This window comes from Nestor notabilis, unplaced genomic scaffold (genome assembly GCF_000696875.1).
Source record: "Nestor notabilis isolate BGI_N333 unplaced genomic scaffold, ASM69687v1 scaffold9035, whole genome shotgun sequence".
Lineage (NCBI taxonomy): Eukaryota > Metazoa > Chordata > Aves > Psittaciformes > Psittacidae > Nestor > Nestor notabilis.
Window position 1 is genome coordinate 1 of NW_009927854.1, and position 15,212 is coordinate 15,212.

Consider the following 15,212-nt stretch of genomic DNA (forward strand, 5'->3'; position numbering starts at 1 on the left):
CTGGTGGGAGGGGGGAGAACGAGCCAGTGGCGCCTCAGAAGCCCAGTCCGAATGTTGGCGCTAGGCCACCAGAGAGTTCAGTGCTGCTAATTCGGGTGCGAAACATCATGTCCTTCTGCCATAATAAATCCTGGTTGAGAAACTACTGTTTGCCTGATGCGCATCGTGTCCTTGTCATCCTACTGCCAAGAGTCTTCAGCCAAGTACTAAACACGGCCTTAAAAAGCAGAGTGGCATGCAGGGACTCCGGGGCAAGGTGAAGAGAGAAGTCTGTCACTGCAGTGTTACTGATGTTTGACATACCTGTTTGAAAATACATTAAAAGATCAAACGTATCTAAGCCATCAGTCACTTCAGAAAAATACCGAAATTTAGCCTTTGTTCTCAAGGACACCATCCTACAATGGCAGGACATTAGGAATTGCACTAGAGCAGTCAGAAGAGGCAAATCTGTGTGCAGGTTGCCTTGAAACGTTCCTCAGATGACCTGAGGAATGAGGTGACATGAATGCCCTTGTTGGCATTTTCTGGAATGTGCAGAGCTGTGACCTGGGCAAACAGAACTCTAAATTAAGCAGAGGTGAAGTACACATACCGGTTTTGACAGGACAAGGGGAACGGCTTTAAGATGGAAGGGGAAGAGGGGCTATATTAGTTGCATAGGAAAAAAATCTTTGAGGGTGGTGAAGCACTGGCACAGGTTGCCCAGAGAAGCTGTGGCTGCCCCATCCCTGGCAGTGTTCAAGGCCAGGTTGGACACAGGGGCTTGGAGCAACCTGCTGTAGTGGAAGGTGTCCCTGCCGGTGGCGGGGGCTTGGAACTGAATGATCTTAAGGTCCCTTCCAACCCAAACCATTCTTTGGTTTTAACAGACTTCAAACCAAGGTAAAGGCTTGCATCAGAGCAAAAGATGGCAAAATGCTGATCTCCACAGGATTCAGTGGACAGAGGTTTGGGCACAGAGATGTTTTGTTCTTGGGAATGGACATGGTTTGTTGTATAAAACCAACCTTCACCCAAGATAAGGAGCTGGCGTCAGACAGAGACCTTGATCCAGGTTCTCTAATGCAGCACTGACAGGAGCAGCAGCCGAGGTTAGCAGCCCAGTGGCGAGTGCCAGATAGCTTGCAAATCTGGTTCCACAAATCCTGTTACGAGAAAGACAGGATGTTCAATAGAAAACTGAGCCACAAGGATCAGGAAGGCCTTTTTTGAAAGTTCATGTTAAAATGAAGAAACTTACTTTCTGCGTCCATCACAGAGCATTCTTCATACCGTGTTCAACACTGAAACCAAAGTTCAAAACCCATGCTAGGTTTGTACACGTTAGTCTTACATTCTGCTAGAAACAGCTGGAGAAAAAAATCCTTCATGTTAGGAAATAAATCAATTACTCAAATACTTTCTCATCAAGCCATTAAAATAATCTGGAAAGTTGTTTTGGAACCATTAGAATGATTGTGAAAATCTGCTGATGAAAGTGCAAGGATGTAAGCCTTAAAAGACAGGTTAAATCACTAAAGAGTGACCTCATCAGGCTTGGCGTTGATTAGATTGTTGCCTTACATACCAGCCCTGGCACAACAGCCAGTTTCAGGCACCATAGTTCGCACAAAGGTAAAACAAACAGATGGCTAGAGAAGTGTGTTCTGTATGACTCTGCATGTCCCTAATACATCTCCTGGATACTGGTGGCCTAGAAACAAGCTTCATGATTGAGAAACACCAATAAGCAAATCCCAGCCCACAGAACTGCTGCAGGTTAACAGACTCCTTGAAATCAGGTACAGAGGGAAAGGAAAATACTGTCTCAAGGAAGATGTGACAAAAATTGATGTGGGGCTTCTCATTTCCCTGATGCCCTCGGTGGTGATGCCCCTGAGAGAGAAGAAGAGGTTTCAGGGGAAATGGTAACTGGGGCAGGAATCACTCACAGATGAAAACGCAAGGGTAGCCCCAGGGCCCAGCTCCTAGCAGGCAGTACGAATTTGCCATGGTGACTTCATTGTTCCCAGCCGCTCCCATTTTACCCAGCAACCTGCTTAATATTAACCTCTACTTCTGAGGCCCAGAGGGGGAAGTACCAGCAGTAAGGTCTCAGGGTCACTGCAGGCAGATAGGACTGGAAAGTCAGCCAACACTGCAGCAAGCAGAGAAGGGAGTTACACGCAGTTCCCCCCAGGTTTCCTGCACAAACTGTCTCCAGCTGTTCTCCAGGACTTTCTCTTCTGCCAGCCACTTAGTCACCCCAGCCCTTATACCATCACCAGCCATACCTCACATTTCAGAAACACGCTGGGAACGGCACGACCAGCCTGTCTCTCAGGAGCTGGCAGGTATCAAACTGGCCCACTCTCTCCCTGGCTCAGCAAGCCTCAGTGGCTTTTACAGTACAGCAAAAGATGGGGTTAGCCCGTGAAAATTGCTCATATAAGATATTATTTTCATTGTAATAAATAAAAAAAAAACAAATAAAAACCTGGAATGTGTACAAGACTGCAGGAGTGCCCTCAGAGAGCTGCTCGAGTGGCCCCATTTTGTCTTGGAGACCTGCAAGTCAAATTGGAAAGCTGAGCTAGAAATCCAACAGGCTGATTTTCCATTTGGTTTGAGGAGAAAAATGGCAGATTGAGCAACACACTCTTACCCCTGACTTATCTGGCAGACTGAACTGGGTGCTTGCTGCATAAAGATCATCTTGAGATGGTCTTGATGTTGAGATCTGGAAGCTGAGTGGCCAGCTTGATTACTAAATCATCTTGCCTGGTAGCATACCGAAAACGTGATAGCCCAGATGGTTCCTACAGTACTGCAGTCTTTACAAATAGATTTAATTGAAAAGCAAATGATACCATTTTAATTTGTGTTTATTTTTTAAAAATGTTCCTTTACCTACACGTTTTCTTTTCAGTACATCTGGCTACCCATCCCCCCAGGAAGAAGATACCATTCACAAGATCTTTAGCATCCATTTATGGTATCTGAGGATGCAATCTATCATTTCTGCAGTTAAATTCCCTCCAGATGCATAGCAAAAGCCAGAGGTGGATTGTCTTTGTAGCTCAGCAAGTTTTGTTTGAAGTTCGAATGTGTTTAGTCGAAGAGATTGGAGGGATGTAGAAAATAAGGTGACATTCATTACTGCTGAGTTAAACAAAAGTTGCAGGAAACTTCTTTTGAAAGGGGCAAGTGTGAAGCGCAAATACTTCTTTAACAACCTATGCTTTACAATTTCCTGATTAATGGATTGCAGTCAGATCAGTTCCGTGACACTGATTACTTTAGCAATACATTAGCAATTACTTCAGCTGGTTTTATGTTATGTATGGAAGCTGCATACAATCATGTCCATCTTTTATCCCGTAAATTAATTCCTTCATGGGTAGCAATTTAACTCTGAACTTTCATACTTCCTGCAGAATATCAAATCAAAACGTGTCTAGTATCAGTGCATTAGATCTCAAAGTATCATTGCTTTTTTATGAGGGGACAAAGATTTATTAATTTCAAAGTCCTCGTTCGAAGCCACTCTGGAACTGCTAGATTAGATTGTCTTTACAGTAGGAGACTATGATAGTTTTCCCCTGTGAACCCAGCTTGTGTCGGTGTAGCCAGGTGTCTGCAGCATAGAGTATCACTTTAGACCTACAGCTTTCCTTGCTTGGGAGGCCAGAGCTGGGTAGAGCTCTTACCCTGAGAAGAAAGAGCTTAACAGCTGTATTTGGCAAAGTTGTGGGGGAGGCATGAATGCAATTCCTCTGCTTTTTAGGAATCAGTACAAAGGGGCTCAGTCTGCAGAGGCATTGTTTCAGGGAGCAATGAATTCACACATTAAAAAAAAAAAAGTATCAAACAGCAAAGGAATCTGAAAAATGAGAAAAGTCGTTTAAAGAGTGAGGGGGAAATCTGGCACCATGGGAACCAAAATAATCACGGCAGCTTTCCTCGCCCCGTTGTGAAATGGCCCCCTGCACCCCAGGCAGCGAGCAGTTGCAGAGCTCAGCTGCCTGTGGTTAATAATAAATGGGCTCTCTGCGCCAGGAGTGCCAGGCTGCGCACCCCCATGTGCTGCTCCCGGCCCCCCATCCTCCCGCCTTCTCCAGGGCTGCCCAGGCACTGCTCCAGCACCCATCTGGCCGCCCTGCGTGAGACAGACGCCCAGAGGTAAGAGGCACGCCAGGCCATTGCTCTATGAGGTTGGATGAACTGGATCGATCATGGGGCGAGGCGAGCAGGGACGGTTTGGAGGAGGGAGGAAAGCCAGTCTGTGCTAGAGGAGTCTGCAAAGCTTCGCTACACGGTGAAAGGTCGGGTGGGTCTTGCTGCAAGACTTGCCAAGCTTCCAAACTCTGTCAGGCAGCTCAGGCCAAGCATTGGCTGAGTTTCCAGCGAACATCAGCTAAGTTGTATTGGGTTTCAGGTGCTGACCAGCTGGGTTTTATCCACCAGCCCGCACAACTTGGGCACTCCAGGCTGTTGTGCTCCAGCCTTTGGGGGGTTGTTAACATTCAGAGCACAACTCGAGCAGCTCAACTGATCCCTGGCGTAACCTTGTTGGCTTAATGAATTTATTCCAAAGCTGACTTTGCCCTAGAGAGCGAGGGGTGTATACACACACACACAGAGCAATACCGAACATTTGCATGAACCACTCAGGCTGCTGAGCTTAGCACTGCACAGGCAGAGGTTGTAAGCATGAAGCAAGAGCTTTTGCCAAGTTAGTGTCATGGTGTGATTCCATAAACTTAATGTTTTTTATCCCTATAAAGGATTTGGAAAGTGGAAAATCTTACTGTTCAGACAGGTGTGTATCGTGTCTAGCTGAACCAGGCCCTCTTTTCTTGACTTACACAACCCAGCTGTCCTGTATAGCTGAAGTCTTCGGATCTGGGCAAAAATACTCCTCGTGGGTATAAGGTGTTTCTATATAGCTCTAGTGCCACACGCTGGGCTCAGAGCCGTGTTCTGCTGAATGTAACATGAGCACAGAACTTATTTTAATTGATTTGCCACCTAAGTTAACAATAGGTACAAAAGACTGAAGAATGGGATCCTTTCCTTCTGGTGAAGGCGTGAGGAATAGAAAGGCTGGAGGGATACAGCAAAACGCCCAGGGAATATATGTGAAGCAGCCAGGCATTGAGTGAAACTGCCCCGAGGCCCAGACCAGACCAGTCTCTTAACCTTTACAGCTCTCTCCCCCTCTTTCTCTGTTTGGAAATGAATGTAATTAAAGTGAATAGGAGTTGCTAAGAGACCAGAAGAGTTCTGGAGTTTGTTGCCGGGGCTGAACTGCTGCTCTGCTTCCACGGCTTTGCGCTAAGAAAGATGATGTAACGTGAGCCTACATAAAGCTCTCCGGGCTCTGGGGAAAGCTGCTCTTTCCTCCTTGTACTTACAGCCTGGTTTACCAGTTCCCAGCTCCTTTCTTTGTTTTACTGAACTGCTGTTTCCTCCTAGACAGCAGTAAAAACTGCGTTCGTATCTTTGTAGCGTTCCTCTGCCTGCGTCCACCTTGTTCATTTCTCCTTGTGGTCTCTCAGGCTGGAGGTGGCAGTGGCTGAGCCTGCAGTCTGTCATGAGCAAGGAGCTTTGGAAATTACAAAGTTGTCTACTCCCAAACTCTCTCTAAGTTCGTTACTTCTCATCCTTTCCTCTGCTTCCCCACGATTTCAGCCCAGTGTTGACAACGGGCCAGGTGAACCCTTCCAACTCCATTTCCTCAGCTTAGCATTTTGCTTTGACACCCTGGCTCATGCTTGAAGCACCAAGGAGTCTCCAGGCAGTCTCCTGAGCAAGGGTTGTTTACCTTCCGAGATCAAGGCAATAGATGGTATGTTTAGCTTCACACGGTCACATTACTGCTAAATTACTTGGTTTTACCTGATTTTTGTTACCTCAGCACCATCTGTATGCACAAGATGATTGGGAAGATAACCTGTAGCCTGGGAAAACATGTGTCCACTGTGGCATGTGGGACCACCCATGTGAGAAGATTTCTGCATGGTAAGTAGTGTATTCTGAAACAGCTCCTGGGTGAAAAGCATTTTCCTCATTTGAATGCAGCAGGGACCTTGCTGACAGTGTTCTGGGAGCAAAACAAAGAGCAACAATAGTCTTGATGCACAATAGTCTTACAATATATTGAGTTACTATGGTATCCTTGGTCTCTCCACTCTTTTAGAACATATTCTTTGGGCATGGTTTCAGGGCGCAGTTTGTTCACAGTAATGTTAATTTAAAGTAATGTTGCTGGAGCCAATGACAACGCAGCTGCAAAACTGGTGGCAGAGGAACACTCAGTGACGATGGTGAGGATTATTGTTCACACTAACAACAGAGATATTTTTGCAAATATTTCACTTACATAAAATACAGCTTTAGTCTTTGTGAAGTTATTTCACCCCAAAGAACAGCTGAAGAGGGGGATAAATTTACTGTGTTGATGACAATTTCCCTTTTATAAAACAGCTCAATAGTTACCTCAGATACCCACACAAATAATTAACTTTTCTGTGTTTATCACCAGGTGCTTATGTCAGGATTCAGCCCTCCGTACAGGAAGCCCTGATGGAGGGGAGACCGGTTGTAGCCTTGGAAAGCACGATCATTACACATGGCATGGCCTATCCTCAGAATCTGAGGTGGTGGATTTTGATGTTCCTTGTTCAACAAAGTTGTAAGAACAGGCATATAACTGGTGTATCAGTATCAGTTTTCTTGGTCAAGCCAAAACCCTTATAAGTAAGAAGAGCAAATGGAAATTGTCAGGCATGCAGAATATGAGCTCCAGTGTAAAACAGTTGTATTTGGCCTTTTAAGGACACATGGGGTATCTATTTACCTTCTTATCCAACACCTTACATTTCTGTCTTCCTTTAAAATGTGGCAGCAGGTAACGTCATCACTTGCCCTGAGAGAACTACCAGCCTTTTCAGCTGTATGGTTTGTACAGACATTGAAAACACTCTGCGGTTTCTTTTGGTATATCTTTCACAATGCAAAAAGGACTGGAATACAATAGTGAAATCTGTTCCTCAGTGCCATTCAGAGCAGCTACTGTGAGAGCTACTGGTCCCTCTTGCTGCCTTCTGTACCCTGCACAGAACCCCTCCAACCTCTACCCTTTATTTCTTGATGTTCAGCAGACTTGTGTTTCGTTGGGTTACAGTGCCAGAAACCATTGAGCTCTCCATCCTTGCTTCCAGAAAGCACAGGACCTTTTTGGTATTGATTTTCCACCTTGCTTTTTACCTGGCTGTTATTCTGCCTGACATTCTTAGAGTGAAACTCCAAAAACTTGATTTTGGGAAGGAGGTGGTTTCAGTAGTTAAAGATTGCCTAGTGTGTGTGCAGATGGCTCAGAAAGGAAGAAGCTGCTCTTAAAAAGGATAGTGTATGAATGATGAAATATAAAACCTGTGAAGCTTAGAAAGACCTAGACCGCAGCCCTAGAGAATCCTCAGGCACTGTTGTTACTCTGTATCTAACTGCCTGTATTGTTAAAAATATATCCTGGTCATCTGAGCACGGCTTCAATTACATGAGGTTTCTGTGAAGATCTATGATCTCAGAGAAATAATGGGTAATAGATACAGAAAGATCCTATTTTGAGACAATCCCTGTTTGTCAGTAGTCTATCGTACAACCAGATTTGCCTGTACGCCAGGTAATGTTTTCTTTCCTCAAAAATGAAGCATAGAGGTCAGACATTGCTATCCCGAAAATGAGGCCTCTGCACTTCTGCAAATTCAGGTGCAAAGACTTTTGCCACTAGGAAGATACAGAAGAGGAACTGGACTTGGCTGAAATCACAAGGACTGTATAAAGCTGGAAGCTGGGAATGATGGCCACCAAACATGGCAGTTTTCCTGTCTGATTGTTTGCCTCATTAATTTTGTGACTGTTGTCTTGTTTATCTTATTCTAGCACGGCCAGAGAGGTGGAAAAAATTGTAACAACAAATGGAGCAGTGCCAGCCACTGTAGGTATTTTAAGGGGTCAAATCCATGTGGGACTCACAGATGAGGAACTTGAGTTCTTGGCAAGCAGTAAAAATGTAACTAAAGTGTCTCGGAGAGATCTTCCTTTCGTCCTCAGCCAGGTATGGCTTGTAGACTTTCTATTGTGGTGTTTTCTATACAGCAATAGTGCAGCGCTCTCCAGCTTCAAGCCAGGTGGCTCTTAAACTTCTTGAAAAGATCATGTAAAGTGGTAGTTTATAGGTAAGCTCAAACGTGGTCCTACCTAGAATCAAAATACAACAAAGTATGGGAATAGCAGCCTTAGGAGGCAAAGTATGGGAACAGCCTTCTGAAAAGTCATTCTGGATAGGCTGGCAAGCCATGAGCACTGGGCTAAGAATATTATTGGCATGATAAGGCATCATCACGTTAAATATAAACTATGTGACATGCAGGCCATCACAATCTTAAAGTGACAGCTTAAGGTGACACTAGCTGCCTATGAAGCCTTCTGGATGGAAAGCCCTGGGGAACAAAGGCCTTTGCAAGAGCAGCTTATGTAGCAGGGACCATGATTCCTCTGTGGTGTTGCCTAGCAGAATATTTGTATCCGTGTTTCACTTGTCAGCTGGTGACAGCAGGCTGTTGTGACATTGCCATGTGTCAGACCACAACCATAGCTACCCACATGTGGTGTTCTCCATGTCACCCTGGGTGCTGACTGTGACTTTGTCCCCTGACAGGGCTTGTCCGGTGGCACTACTGTGTCTGGAACAATGATTGCTGCACACAAATCAGGAATCCATGTGTTCGTGACAGGTGGCATAGGAGGTGTCCATCGGGGAGGAGAGAACAGTAAGAAAATCAGTACATTTTATTTTTCTCCATTTTATTTAATTCCATCTTTTTTTGCTTTTCCCAGTTTGTCCTGCAGAAGAGTAAAGTTATCATTCTTCTTGACCATACTATGCTTGTTTTCTCCCCGGTGTCTCCTTTCCAGAAGCTTCAAAACACTCCTCTGTAGCACTGGCCAGTTATTAAGAGGCTGGGAGTTTATCTTTTGCTTACATGGGGTTATATGGATATTGTTTTCTGGTGCAACAGGAGCTGACTATACCTTTCCCACTTCGTAATGGCTGGATAACCTGATAGGGGCCTTGGAGCACAGTGTTATTATCAACTCGCTCTCAGCTGAGGAGAAGGAGAGTCTCACCACAAAAGAGACTTAGGCCCTGGTCTGTGTAAGAGGTGCATGCTCCTCTCTGGAAAATGGCCCAGCCTTGGCAGTGTAGTTTGTGACCTTTAAGTATGTTCTCTCTTCTTAGCCATATGTATTCCTAGCACAGCATAAGTGCACTGCTCTGCTGGATGCCATCCCTTTCAGATGTAAATTCCAGACTAGGGAATTTCCTGAGGTCAGCAAAGTTCCTGCGGTGCTTTTGGTGCCGGTGATGTCAATATCAAAATCAAAATCTACTTAAATTATATTCCATTTTGTCCTTGCTGTATAACACCTTCTTCTTTCTTTTCTACCAGTTTTTTACCTGCTGTTTATCTATGTGATCAAAGATTCGAGAGATGCAGTACAAGGCTGCACCTCTGCCCTAAGCTATGTGACTTCTTTTTGTCAATATCTCTTTCAATCTCAACACTTAAAGGCATGATCTAAGCCTGTAATATTGGTTTGTGGATCTAAGTGGTTACAAAAGCAGGCAGTGGCATCCCAGGCAGATACAGCTTTTTAAGAGGGCAGGTCACATCTGCTTGGAATACAACACAATCACTGACACAATGGCTGCTTGTCCCTTGACAGCTCTGGATGTGAGTGCTGACTTGACAGAGCTAGGACGAACTCCGGTTGCTGTTGTATCTGCAGGAGTCAAATCTATCCTTGATATTGGCAGGACGCTGGAATATCTGGTAGGTAGCATGAGCTGCTGAGCCTGAAAGCAGGTGACGTGCTTTGTGTCCAGAATGCCCAGTGGTGGTGGGGTAGGTATTAAGCCTAAGGTTTCTAGAAATTACTGTTGAGAGGACATGAAGCCATATTTGTTGTGCTCCAGTCCTGGGGCTATACATAAATAAAAATATCCGTGCCCAATGGGCTGTTCCAGCAGCTGTTCCAAATGATGCCAAAAGCACAGTGCTAGCCATGCCATCTTTCTCTGGCTTTGGACTTGATTTTCTGGGACAAAACTCCAGAACTGGTGGATCAGGCAAGCTAGATCCATCAAATGCTAAAGTACAATCAGAATTAAAATGGGAATCAAATGATTTTCAGTAGAGTCACTTTTTAAGGAGTGGAAACCACCAGGGCCAGCACTTCAGGTGACTGCCAGTGTCAGTATTTCTTAATCACAAACAGAACTCATTTATATTCCTGCCAGCTCACAACATATCTTCAGATCACAAGTTGTTACCTTACACTCAGTGTTGCCCTAATGACAGCTGCATGGCTTTTGATCAGCTCTGAGCACAAGCAAACAACATGCACATCTCCTGTGTAAGCCAGATTCTGTCTAACCAGTTACCATGTCTGGCTCTTTGCTTTGAAAAATGTTGGTGATATAATGGAATAGAGTGGGATGTATACAAATAACCAAACCCTGTGCTAAAAGGCTCTTTTGGTGAGCCCCCTTCCCCTCTCCTGATTACCTGCTGGTCTTTGCCTCCACTGCTGCAGGAGACGCAGGGAGTCTGTGTGGCTGCCTTTGGGGAGTCTAGGGAGTTCCCAGCCTTCTTCTCCAGCCAGAGCGGCTTCCAGGCACCGTATCACGTCCAGAACGAAGAGGAGGCAGCTGAACTCATTGGTGTGTTTCAGAAAGAAAAGGCCTGTGCAGGGCCCTGGAAAAGGCAGGACACAAAAATCACGTTTGGATAAGGCACTTTTTTAACTTTGGAGATGAGTTTGTCCCAAAACCCAAGCCATCCCACCTCCCTCATTCCTGCTTCAGTGCTTTGTAAAGTATCAGTGAAGTTTTTACAGCAAGTTTCTGCCTAGCTGCAGCCACCTTGGAATGCTCAGACATGTTCTGTTCACACTGGTGCGGTGAAGGGAATATGTACGTTAATGCATTTATAAAAACAGTTTCTGAGCCTTTAGAAGTGGAATCAGTTTTCTTTGGAAAAACAGATTCTTTGCCCCTTTTATTGTACAGACTCAAAAGAAAAAGGCAGACATAAACTGTTTGGTAGCTGGAAAAGACCCTTGGGTCAGCTAAGAACAGGAGCTCCAGCTCTGTGGGTTCCTTCACTCTGCACCCACTCTTCTCTGTTGTTTTCCTTCAGCATTTGATTTACCCGAGGAGAACCACTAATAATCTGCTTGTCCTCTCCCAGCCAGTGCTCTGGGGCTGGGCCTGAGCAGCGGGGTGCTGATAGCAGTGCCCTGTCCCAAGGAGCGAGCTGCCTCAGGCCAGGTCATCGAAGAAGCCATTCAGCAAGCTCTCAGAGAAGCCAGGTGAGAGGGAACCTAAGCCCTAGCCTTTGCTCACTGGGGTCCTGGGGAAGTAAACCACTTCAGGGACACTGCTACGGGGCTGTAGCACAGCTTACCCTTGGGCACGGGTGAGCCCACAACACGCTTTCAACTGTAATTTTATCTAACCTGAAGCACGTTTACCTGAAGGACTTTTTATGTTATGTGGTTATGGAGATAAACTATCTGCTGGCAGCAGTGCTTCTCCTTGGATTCTGTTTTAACTCAGTCCTTCTCATCTGTAGGCATTTTCTTTACATTTGCAGGTCGAAAGGGATCACAGGGAAAGAATTGACCCCTTTTATGTTACAGAGGCTCAATGAATTAACTGATGGGAAATCACTGGACTCCAGTATCCTTTTACTGAATGGGAGGGGGGAAGTACTCCAGTGTACTGTCTCTTCTGACAATGCTTGGTGAAAATGCTGTCACTTTATTGACAGTCTAGCAAGGGGAAAGCACTTCAGTATCTGCAAACAGATGAGAGCTTAGCGATTGCATCCTCCTTTTTCAGGAGCACCATTCCTGTCCTCATCCACTTTTGCATTAAAAATTAGAGGGCAGCACAGACAGCATGTGGTCCAGAGTCCAAAGAGATCCCTCACATCTGATCCCTGAGCTTGCCTGCCCTGTGATGGAGTCTCAGGACACTGTTGTCCATGGTGGGGCTGCACACTGGAAGGTATCTGGGCTTCCCAGAGCACCACACTGCCTTATCCAACTCATCATGCAGGTGCAGAGTGAGAGAAACTTGGAAAGAAAACACCCATGGGTGTAAAAATTCTTTGGTGTTCATGCAGTATGGTAACCCATTATAGGTGCCCCAAAGGATTATGGTGTAGGGGGATCAAATCTATCAAGTCTCATAGCACATATTTTCTGCATTCTCTCTCTAAGCAGCTCCTACATAGGCTTCTAACAGGTTGGTCTTGCTGGTATATTTTCTTTTCCTCAAAAAAATGCCAAACAGACCTTGCTCTGATCCAGAACAATGCCAGAGTGGGCAGTGGCATTGCGGTGGCCCTGAGCAAACTGCAGAAAGCCAGGAGGAAGGGGAACCTGCCTCGGCGAGAGCACACAACCCCACCCCAGCCAGTGAGTTGTCTGTTGCCTTCCATATAATGCCTCTCTGCTGACAGCACAGGACAAATATGTATCTATTTACAAAAGTGAAAGGTGTCTTAGCCAGACCTATCTTTCTCTGGCAGGCATTCTCTTTAGTGTTTCTTGTTTGTCTTACATAAATATCCTTTCCTCCTCCTCCCCCCCATCCATATTTACAAGGAATAAACACTGACAGTGGCCTAATCCCATTAAGTCTTAGACCATCAAATCCATTAAAACTTTAATCACCTTTTACTGCGCCCTTATGTACAACTTCAGCTGTATTGCTCCTAGTACCAGGGAACTCGAGACTACAGGAGTAGACGTGGAAGAGGGTAGTGGGATATATTTTGAGCTGTTGAGCCATACGTGTTTTATAAATATCCTCTTTTTGTTGGCCTCCTGCTCATAATTGCAAAAATTACAAAAGGTACAGCATATCCTGAACAAGATCTATTATGATCCCAATACTCTATTCACTCTCCTGGATTTTGTATGTGCCACATAACTTACGGGAAATCTATTTTAGGTAGTCTTCAGAGAGATGAAAAATTTTCTGAACCCCATTTGCAGTAAAATTTGTCGACATAAAAGAGGGCAGTGACTCCAGAGACAATAACCCAGCACTTGATGGAATGAGAAAAAACAGCTGTATGCCCCCAAAGAATCTGGAAACTTCCTGTTTGTGGAGCTGTATTGCTTTGTCTGGCTTTGTAGGACAGTAAGACAGTGCTCCATAAAGTGTCACTGGGTATGGAAATCTCTCCTGGGAGCTTGCAAGAAATGACTGCATTTTTCTGCCCACTTTTTCCCCATTTTCTTGTCTTTCTTACACAACAGTGCTTGAAGGTTTCTGAGGTTTTGCATGTCTGAAATTGTCCCAAGAGAAATGTCTTCAAGGGCACTGACATTACCAGACCCATGCAACGTCTTACGTTACTCTATTGCCACACAGAGAAACTGCCTGCACCCATATGTGTACACAGTAACATCCCACCTGCCATGCTGGGGCTTGCTATGAGCAGGGATAATTCAGAAAGCAACATATAGAAGAGATTTCCATTCTTCCTAATTTGTACAGACCTGTGTCTAGCCATCCAAAATAAGAACACTGAAAATGAGCTAGCTCTCAAAAGGGTGGGAAAAGTGACAGGAAAAGCAAAGAAGACTTGGAAACTTTTTCCTCAAGTCCTTCCAACCACATTTTACCTCTTTCTTCCCTCCTGAAGGTGGTGATTGGAGGCATCAACGTCGACTTTATAGCCAAGGCACAGAACCCTGTCATCCTGGTACTGTATCTGTAGCAGTTTTCTTAGCACCACTGCCATTTCCAGCTACTTTTAAGGAGTACCAAGCCAAAGTTGGGGTGGGGAGGAAGGCGGCATCCACCCATGATATCTTTATCCCACCCACATGTCTTTATCCATATACATGCACAAACTTGGGAGGTGTAGTGCTGCATATTTGATGGGTTGTCTAGGTGAGCCAGTGGAGTGACACGTACTGACCTGTTCTGTTCCTGTGTTGCAAGTCCCTATCTCTACCAGTCAAGACAAGGACGTAGCAATGTATCACCCTGATAATCTCCACATATGGCTCTGGCCTCTACAGGCTATGTTAAGGTGCCCTGGGGCTATTTCCTGATGCTATAAGCCCAAATTGCTCTTTTAGCAGAAAAGCTGCCCAGGACACTCTTGAAGCACATATACAGAGAATTAAAAGCAATAGGTGAAGACCTTCACTGTGCTGTGACAGCTCTAATTCAAGAGCTGTCACACAATAGAGGGGAAATCTCCAGGTAAGAGCCAGCTCTGGCTGCCTGGGACTGTCTTTGCTGTGGAAAGACAGCATGAATAGGAGGCAAAAATCTCTGTGCAGAGTACTCACAGTGGTAGTACTGACAGAAAAGTAGTACTGACACAGTTAGAGCAAACCAGAGAGCCAGTTCTCTCAATTGGCTTGACCACAAAACAACCAACAGACCTGGGACTTCCCCATGTAAATGACAGCCATTTGCATGGCCTATACTGTTTTTACTGAGCTGTATGAAGTACTGTAAATGGAGGTGGTGAAGCTTGCTCCATAGTTGTTTTGTGTCTCAAATTACTCCATGCTGTCCTTCTTGTCCAAGGATAGGAAACTCCTGCTGTCAGATGGGGCAGCCTGCGAAGACCTCTCTGTCAGATAGCGAAAGATGTGCTGGAGAAGCTGTCCTTACAGAAGATGGCTATTCAGTGATACAGAGGCAGAGACCAAACAGTAGTATAATGGTCAAGGATGACACGTGCTGTGGCATCAGCTATGAAGGCTTGCAAAACTAAAAGTTCAACTACTTCAGCAGTGACCTAACCGATAAGATCCACACTCAGCTGTCAGGACAAGGAGATAAACTGTGTCCCAGGGAGGGCAGCCACCCCCTGGTGTGGTAAATGTGAGTGCAGATCCCTGGACCACCCATGGCACGGTGAGGGGCCAAGGGCAGCTATAGACACTGCTGGGAACAGCTGATGGAGGGAAAGGAAAAAGGAGATATTAACGGTGCATGAAAAAATGAGGCATTAGCTGCCCTTCTGTGTAACAGCAAGCCTTAAAGTTGGTCCACTGTGCCAACTACCTGGATGCCAAGCTACAGGAGGGTTTGGGAATTGACAGCCGTAACATTCCTG

General features: G+C 45.4%; 1 protein-coding gene across 1 annotated transcript in view; it reads left to right on the forward strand.

Annotated features, from left to right (window-relative positions):
• The first annotated feature begins 5,921 nt into the window (after positions 1-5,921).
• The window catches only part of LOC104405521 (pseudouridine-metabolizing bifunctional protein C1861.05-like), a 21,676-nt gene continuing 12,385 nt past the window's right edge, over positions 5,922-15,212 (forward strand). The window contains exons 1-10 of the mRNA XM_010014254.1: positions 5,922-6,006; positions 6,530-6,644; positions 7,930-8,104; positions 8,708-8,819; positions 9,778-9,884; positions 10,648-10,774; positions 11,304-11,424; positions 11,709-11,794; positions 12,413-12,537; positions 13,776-13,835. Coding sequence (XP_010012556.1) covers positions 5,922-6,006; positions 6,530-6,644; positions 7,930-8,104; positions 8,708-8,819; positions 9,778-9,884; positions 10,648-10,774; positions 11,304-11,424; positions 11,709-11,794; positions 12,413-12,537; positions 13,776-13,835 — 1,113 coding nt within the window. The remainder of the gene's footprint in view (positions 6,007-6,529; positions 6,645-7,929; positions 8,105-8,707; positions 8,820-9,777; positions 9,885-10,647; positions 10,775-11,303; positions 11,425-11,708; positions 11,795-12,412; positions 12,538-13,775; positions 13,836-15,212) is intronic.